Source organism: Limulus polyphemus, unplaced genomic scaffold, assembly GCF_000517525.1.
Source record: "Limulus polyphemus unplaced genomic scaffold, Limulus_polyphemus-2.1.2 Scaffold4608, whole genome shotgun sequence".
Taxonomy (NCBI): domain Eukaryota; kingdom Metazoa; phylum Arthropoda; class Merostomata; order Xiphosura; family Limulidae; genus Limulus; species Limulus polyphemus.
In genome coordinates, this window is record NW_013670218.1 from 12,991 (window position 1) to 22,308 (window position 9,318).

Below are 9,318 nucleotides of genomic sequence, written 5' to 3' on the forward strand. Positions count from 1 at the left end.
ACTTATATTAAAGATTTTCTTCATTACCCATTCAAGCCGTCTCCAAGCATTATTAGTCTCAAAGTGGGTTCTTCATCATCGAACTTAAATCCTTGCTATTATCTTTGATATCCTCAACTTCAACAGGATGTAAGTCACATTTTACATGTAAAGCCATTCCTCTCCTCTTTAGCACTCTATTACTACTAAATAGCCTATAACCCTGTATTTCACAGAAATTTCTGTCACCAAAATCATCTATGTTTAAACCATGCTTCAGTTATTCCCATTATATCAAAATCATCCATTCCTACCAGTGCTCCAAATTCATCTACTTTATTTCTTATACTTCTAGCATTACAATAGTAACAATTAAGCCTACGCTTATAACTACTTCTATACTCATTTCCTATACTAAACTATTCTCTGCCTCTTATTCTTTTTACATTTAGTTTATTCTGGCCCTCACCACTATCTAGTCCTAGTTTAAAACTTCTCTTACAGCTAAGTTAATCGCCTTAGCAAACAAGCCAGCCCCTATCTTACTTAAATGTAAACCACCCGGTCCAAATTCTCCCTTCTTTCACTGAACTGATCCCACAAGCTCCACCAGCCAATCTGCTCATCCTTACACACTATCTTAAGCCTAGCATTTACCCTAGTGACCTTCTTATAACTTCATCCCTACAGTTAATTCTTAGCAGTATCCCTGACAAAGTTAAGTTCTGGCCTTTTTCTTTAAATGCCTTTATCAACCCCCTGTACTTATTAATTAGCTTCTCTAACCTACATCATTATCCCCTACGTGCACAACAAAAACTGTATCATTGCTAGCCCTATTTATTATATCTCCTGCTCTGTCAGTAATATCCTCCATCTGTGCCCCTGGGTAGCATAATCTAATTCTTTTCTCTCTATTTACCTCACAGGCTATCCTATCCACATGCATTGTCAAGGAATCATTTATAACTGTAACCTCCTTTTCATCCACATCCTTATCTGACCTTTTTGTTCTCCTTCCCTCCAATAGTTCTTCATCTGCAGAAGCGAAGGCTGAAGTAGTCTTTATGTCACAAATCACAGCAGAGGTCCTGAAAGACTAGTAATCGCTTTATTACACGAGAAAAATTCTATTTTGCCGAAATCAATCAATGAATACCACGAGAACTTCATCAGTCGAAGTTTGTACTTACATTTGCTCATTAAAACTCTGTAATGCTGCCAAGTTCAAGAATGTAGAAGTAGTATCCTCCAATGGTAGATTAGCTGATATCTCTAGGTTTTATAGTGAGAAACGAAAAGTAAATTTAAATACTTCTATACTTTGGACAAACATAGATTTTAGACAGTTCTTTAAATTCTCTCCAAGACACTATGTGATACCAGTCTTGACATTCCCCTTCACAAGATACCATTTCTGTTTTGGAAGGATGTTTACAGAAATTGTTTGCAAGCACTATTTGAATGATTATTTAAAAAGTTTTTCGAAAGAGAGGAATAAATGAAAGTGTTTCTTCAGTTTTACTTGGGGATTTCCTTGAGATTCTTAATCTTCTTGATGGAATTCTCATAGCCTTTCTCTCTCTCTGGTGTCAGTAATTTGAAACAAACTTACTTGTTTATCTTTGGAGTAAATTTCTAGAATTTTGTAGGCTATCCAGGCTCGAATAGATTGTGATTGTGATATATCATAAGAACAGTGGCTACCTGTACACATGATCCATGCATAGAAACAAACAAAAATGCCACAATCAAAAGAATTTTTTGACAAGGAATGTCAATTAGAGCAAGAAACTGTCAATCTTCCATCATCAGAAATTTCCCATGGGACTGATGAATGGATGAAAAAAATTTTAAAATTAGATTAAACAGTTGTATGTGCTCTCCGTGCATAGAATCTAAGAAAGTTATTGTTTTCATTCTTTTAATCATCACAAACAAAATCCAGTGACATGCTTTCACATTAGCTGGGATGAGAAGAAGGTCAGAGTGAATGAAGTGTTTTCTGCTCATTTCAGAAAATCCATAGTTTTCTGTCCACATTCAAGCCATCGCATAAAATTACATGAAACTGGCAAAATATTATCAAAATGTTGATTACATTTATTTGAATTGGACACAATAGCAGGAAAAGCATCAATCACAATATCAATTACCACTCCCCTGGTCGCAATGAATTCAAATATTAAATGAAAACATCAATTTTACCAATTCGTGTAATAGACTGACAAGAGTCACCACTTATGGTTGGGAATTTCAAATCTTGAGGGAAAACTGAAATTTTTTATTTAAATGCACTTCAGTTGTTTTTGGTGTAGAAGTCAGCCTTGGTTGGATTATTCCTTGGTAAAACTCCTTAGTGTTCTTCCCTTCAGAATTACCAGAAAGCTAGTTAAGTTCAGAGATACGAGATTCAGTTTGTGATTTAACTTTTTTTTTCCTCTATGTGTATATGTGACTTAGGATCGTCTACAGTTTCTTCATGATCCCACAACTAAGTTATGAGACTAGCTTCTATTGAATTTGATGCTGTGCTCACCTGTGTATTGTCCTTTACACCTGGCCTCTTTCTACTGGCTTTGTTTCTCTTCCACAATTTTCTTTTCAGTTGACTTAAGTTACAATGTTTTGGAGAACATGCTTCTATTTTTGCTGATGTATCTTTTTGTAAGACTTTGCATCTTCCCAAGTGCTTGTAGGTGTGTAATATTTGGGTTATATTATTAACAACCTAATTTATTTATGTATCAATAATAATATCTCATAATAGATTAAAAGAATAAGATCAAAAAAAACTTCCCCAGCAACATAAAAAGAAAGAATGAACGTTCTTTTCGTAGATAACGTTAATAGAACATAAAAAGAAAGAATGAACATTAATAGCACATAAAAAGAAAGAATGGACGTAAATAGAACATAAAGAAATAACAATATAAGATAGCAGGTTACTTTTTTTGTCATCACAGTAGTCGTACATATTTATAGATATTGAATGATTTAAAATAAGTTAAATAAATGCAGCAGTAGGAAAAGGTTGCTAAGTATATAGATCGCTATACTACAGTGAACAGGTCAGGCGTATCTTTGTTCAAAGATAATTTATTATATGAAGTACTTGCCTTTAACAGTAGAAAGCATATGTCCACCAAATGTTCATCACAGGAATAGTCTATTGCATTCTCTCTTGTTCTGTGCCATTATTAAATGGTCGATGTTTACTAGCTGAACAGGTGTTCATTTGTATATCATCTCGTTAGTGAAATTTTCACACCGCTGTCAACTTAAAGAGCAATTTTATATGCTTGTCACATGTGATAAATGAAATTTCTGATAAGTAAATGAAACACTCGACTTCCGATGCTATAAAAATCATCCAGTATGTAAACTCAAGTATTGTGAGCAATCCAAACGACAGGTGGCGCATTCTTAATTGAGGCTTAACGTGAATTTTTCTGGTGTGTACTTTTTTAAGGGCAATTTAGCTTATATTGTTAAGCCTTCAAAAGGATTGTGTAATCAAAGCTTTTACAGCAGGTTCAAAATACTATAATTAAAACAGTTTTATTTATAGACTACAATTCACTTATAAAACATGTATTACACTGCTTAAGTGCATTACGTCAATAGAAAACTGTGGTTTTGTTTGTTTACGAAATCAAGCTGATACGGGGACAGATGTTTAAGGGTCCTACATTATACGTGGTCATTAGACTATATATAAGAAAAGCCCTAGAAGGTTTACTTAATGACATCACGTGTACGGCAAAGAATAAAAACTGATTAGACACTTTGTGATTAGGTGGTGGAAATCGTCGAGTAACACTTTTATAAGCAGTAAAGCCTGAGCGTCAAAAAACAATTTATTCACTAATACTGACGGGAAGAGCAAAGGTAAATGTTACTTTATTGGTCTTTCCATCTGTATATATATGTACGTATTACTCAATTCGCTGTGCATTAAAAAGATTGATTCGAAATATTAGGTTGTTTATTTAAAATATGACATGACGCGTAGATTAACACGAACTTTGGTTTTAGGTATTGATGCAAATCGTTTAGTCAGACCTTTTTGTCCTTGTTTTCAGTCTGTTTTATTAGTTTGTAGTATTTCTTTATAGATGAAATACTCACAAGAAAGGAGTTTGAATAGTAGTGACGGATCCAGGGCTTACTGATAAGGGGAGGCAATCTTTGCAAGGGGGTGAAGTCCCCTCTCAGAAGTTCCGGGAGAGTACTTGTAAGAAGATTGCTAAGCAATAGTAATGTATCACATGTCTTTGCTGACTTATGGTTAACTGTCTTTTAATTTTAATCAAGTTATTGCTTCATTAAAAAGTAGTTATATTGTAAAAAGTTTTTCTTCAAATAATCTGGCAATAAAAAGAAGTGTTTGGTCTTATATTACTTTCAGTAAACTAATAGTCTATTAATATGTTTTAGGTAAATAACGTATTTCAGATTGTGGAAATCATCATTTCTACATGGTATAATTTTCTTTGCTAATGATTTTCTAAAAGGGGTTTCATCGCACGAAGAAGTGACATTCTTATGGAAAGTGACATCAAGAACGAAACTTCAGCAACGGCAGGAGACATAAGGAACGTATCTTCGGATGAAGTAGCAACTGCTGTAGTGCTCCTACCATCAGATCCGTTCGAAACCTATCGTGGTTTCAGTTTCCGTTTTGTTTTCACTCTGGTTGGCTGTCTTATAATACTGAGCAACGTTACTGTTATTGGATCTCTTGTTAGTAGTCGCCGTCTCCGGTTCTCCGGCTTCTACCCAGTTGTTAGCCTTGCTATAGCCGATTCACTGGTTGGCTTCCATATCCTTCAGTTTAGCGTGTTTCACCTTCCTGAAAATCCTACTATTCAATTCTGTCTTGTATTAATGAGTACAGGGACTACGTGTATTTTAGCTTCCGTGTTGAATATTTTGCTAATCGCAGTTGACCGATACATTTATGTCAGGTATGGCATTCACTATTACATTTGGATGACTAAAAAAATGACCATAGCCATCATCATTTTGTCCTGGGCGACAAGTATCATTTTCGGTTATGCTCCTGTGTATGGATGGTGGAGTGGCGTCTTTAACAACAGGTAAGGGCTGGATAACACTAAATACTACTTTAAAATAAACATATTTATTTAGTTGATTTAGTCATTTCTTTAACGTCAGTTAAGGTCATGAAAACGCTTCGCTGAGATATTCACTTCTGTTGAGTAGAATTTGAATTCATTTGGCAACAGCTAATCTGGATAACAATTAACGTCTTTATGTGATATCAACCTGTGATTAATATAGTCAGTACCCATTTGAAAGGTGATCTATTGGTAACACCTAGCATTAGGATATCAACCTGTGTTTAATAGAGTCAGTACCCACTTGAAAGGTAATCTATTTGTAACACCTAGCTTTAGGATATCAGCCTGTGTTTAATAGAATCAGTACCGATTTGAAAGGTAATCTGTTGATAACATCTAGCTTTAGCATATCAACCTGTGATTAATATAGTCAGTACCCACTTTAAAGGTAATATATTGGTAACACCTAGCTTTAGGATATCAGCCTGTGTTTAATAGAATCAGTACCGATTTGAAAGGTAATCTGTTGATAACACCTAGCTTTAGCATATCAACCTGTGATTAATATAGTCAGTACCCACTTGAAAGGTAATATATTGGTAACACCTAGCTTTAGGATATCAGCCTGTGTTTAATAGAGTCAGTACCGATTTGAAAGGGAATCTGTTGATAAAAACTAACTTTAGGATATCGTTTGTGTTTCGTAGAATTACGTCTCGTTTATTAATAAATTATCTATTTTGATAACACCTAATATTACTCTGAAATATTTACCTGTGTTTATATGATGGAAATTATCTCTAAGAGCAAGTAAGGTCCTATTGATAAAAATCAACATTGATTTAAGATTCGCGCCTCTATTTAGTCGAATTTTTAATTAAAAAAACGAGCTACTTTGTATCACTAAAAAATAAGAGTTTACATTTTTGTATTTTTGGCATACAATAGTACAAAGAATGGAAAATCTGTTTTGTTTTTGTGTCAGTATTTTTTGAAAAGAATAAACAGCAATTATTTTTCTCCTTTTAGATGTAGTGTAAGGGAAATGTTGGCGAAGGAATATCTTCTCTTATTGGCTATTGCATTTTTCCTGGCTCCTTTTGCAATCATCACAGTTCTGTACTTTAACATTTTTTTCAGTGCTTATACTAAAAGAATTCAAGATATGGATCAGATAAATAGACTCCATAGCAGCAAGGAACAAGACCCGACTGCTAAATTCCACAAAAGATCAGAAAGAATAAGAATGATCCGAAGAATGAGGTCCTGGAAAATAGTAGTTGTTGTTTTTTTGGCGTTTTTATTTACATGGATGCCATATTTATTCTTTATAATAATCTTCAATACGAGTAAAGAAGAGAGTTCACCCTCAACTCCTTCGGAAAAAAAGGCTTACGACGTTTTAGCTCTTTTTGGATATCTTCACTCCGGTTTTAATCCGTGCATTTACTTCTACTGGCAGAAAACGTTTATTAAAAATGTCGAAAAAATTATTTGTTGCAACAAACAACGGATACATCCAGATTCCTCCAACACTAAGACGCTAGTTTTTCATATTGATAGCATTCCTATTTTTAGCCCATATTAATTTTTACGTTTTCTTTGGATAAAATGTAAGATATCCCTCCACTGCAGAAAGATTCCATCAGTTATTCTGTACAATATATTAGTCTTTTAGGACTGAAAGTGTCTTCTTCAGGTTAATGGATACAGAAAAAACGTTAACAAAAAGGAGTAAATAAGAGCTCGTGGAGTTCATCTTTTATTATATCTACGGTTCGAAATAATGTTTTAAATTCGAAAAGTATCAATAAGATATACATATAAATCAATAAGATATACATATAAATCTAGAAACTCTTATCACCTTCCGTTCTCAATGAACCAGCAACATACTTTAAAGTGTAGTTTCAACTGACGTGAATTTTAAGTTTATGTTTATGTATTGTGAATGAACACACATTCGTTTTTGTGTATCCTAGTTGTTATTTATTGATACTGAAAATATTTTATGCTTGATCTCAAAACTTTAATATCATTGTTGTATACAATCAGTAGTTTAAATAAACAGCTTCAAGCGTAATTTCTGTAACATAAATGTATAATTTTAAAACGAAATCACTTGTATACTTTCATTATGGTTTCTAATGGGTTTGTACTTTACAGGGAAACTTTCCATTATTTTTCCGGTGAAACTATTTAAATATAAACTGAATGAATGGGATTATGCAAGGGCAAGGGTCAAGTTAAATGGGATTATGTAAGGATTGAATCAAAATGATGCCCACAAAGCTAATTGCATGTTAAGATATAAACTTCTAATCCTGCTATTTTACCCAAAGCTTCAACATATTGTGATATCATAGCTTATAAAATTAATTAAAACGTGTTTTACGATCAGGATATTAATTCTATTTATAGACAATTAAACTTAATTTACGCCAACATTATTTGGAGAACTTTATATGAAATTAATTCAACAGTGATTTATATTTATTCGAGTTGGTAAGTTCCTAATACTATCATGGTCCCATCTTTAGGTTGAAATTGCAGAACCATTCAAAGAGTAGTGTAAGTGTCTCAAAAGTGTTTTAGTGAATGTTATGAATATATGCAGTGTTAGCTTGTAAATCCATTTCTTTATAGGTTATCATAATTAAGACGTAATATCTGGCATTACTGCTTAAAGAGTTAAAAGTCTGAAATGACCTGGTGATTGGGGGCGCTCGACTCGCAATCTGTGGATCGTTGGTTCGACTCCTCTCACTGAAAACATGCTCGCCCTTGCAGCTGTGAGGGCATTATAATGTGACGGTCAATTCCATTTCTCGTTGGTTAAAAAAAGGCTAAGAGTTGGAAGTGATCTATGACTTCTAAATTAAGGACAGCTATTGCAAATAACCCTCGTGTAGCTTTGCGCGAAATTAAACAAACAAACAAATCAAGGGTTAAAATTAAATGTCTTTAATTCCTTGTTACGAATGTTATCATAATTATTTTTGAAATGAAAATAAAAAACACTCAACTGAATTCATTGAAGTAAAATGTTTTAATGAGTTACATCTGTATTTAAAGTTGCACTTAAATGATTTAGAAAATAATGGGACGTAGTTGAAAATTGATATTAAAGTTTACGGTGACTGTAAGGTTTTTACTTTAAATGTTATTTGGTGCGAAAGAAAGGCTACAAAAATCGACCCCCATCTTAAAAGTTAAAAAATTATTTTTCGAGCAATTTAGAAATTACCTCTGCTAATCTTATAAGATATATATCAGTACCGCGAAAACCGCTAGATGAGTCGAAGATGAGACATAATAGAAAATGTCTATGACAGAGACACACTGTGACATACCGTTTGTCCACCAAAGTAAGAGGTTTTTCGATAAGATCAAATGTCAAATTTTACGCCTCCGATGTTAAATGGCCAGGTGGTTAGGGCGCTCGACTCGCAGTCTGAGGATCGCGGGTTCGACTCCCAGTCCCACCAAACATTCTCGCCCTTTCAGCCGTGGGGGCGTTATAATGTTGCGGTCAATCCCAATATTCGTTGGTAAAAGAGTTGGCTGTGGGTAGTGATGACTAGCTGCCTTCCCTCTAGTCTTACACTGCTAAATTAAGGACGGCTAGCGCAAATAGCCCTCGTGTAGCTTTGCGCGAAATTAAAAAAAAAAAAGCCAATGTGAAAACAACTTTCCACTAATCCGGTACCATCAATTCAGGATGGTTGCTAGAAAAACAAGTAGTTGTTGTAGAATTGTTATGTCCACTTATGTCAAACATCAAAATTAGTTCAGGGCACTCTGCCAGCGTAAGTTTCAACATTTTTAGCACGTATCCTGAGAAAGTGTAGACACACAGTCCATACATACCTGAACAACGATGTAGTGCGTCACAAAATGTTTGTCATGGACCTTTTCCTTCTGTATATCATCCTCCACTTTTCGTGATACTCTGACAATGTTCCACGAATTATGAATCACCCTTTATGTGAATATTTTGAATTTTTATTACTGATTTGATTCCTTTACAGCGAAGTACTATCTTTTTTTACAATTAACTCCTAAGAAGAAAAGAAAAATAAAGTTTGGATACTGTCGGTGGATTTTTTGTGAGAAATATACGTATAGTGTTTTCATAATTCATGATAACCCCAAGCAAAATGTTCGTTTTCTTTCGTACTTAATTTTCAATTGAGATTTGGAAAATGCTGGAAAAACGGTCAATTTACAAAGGTATTACAATCACCAGAGA

At 34.0% G+C, this 9,318-nt stretch overlaps 1 protein-coding gene across 1 annotated transcript; it reads left to right on the plus strand.

Annotated features, from left to right (window-relative positions):
- The first annotated feature begins 3,738 nt into the window (after positions 1 to 3,738).
- Positions 3,739 to 6,972, plus strand: LOC111088861 (beta-2 adrenergic receptor-like). The gene is made up of 4 exons (XM_022400012.1): positions 3,739 to 3,870; positions 4,098 to 4,238; positions 4,497 to 5,081; positions 6,096 to 6,972. The coding sequence occupies exons 3-4, from the start codon at positions 4,528 to 4,530 to the stop codon at positions 6,652 to 6,654; spliced, it is 1,113 nt and encodes a 370-aa protein (XP_022255720.1). The 5' UTR covers positions 3,739 to 3,870; positions 4,098 to 4,238; positions 4,497 to 4,527; the 3' UTR covers positions 6,655 to 6,972.
- Positions 6,973 to 9,318: the final 2,346 nt, after the last annotated feature.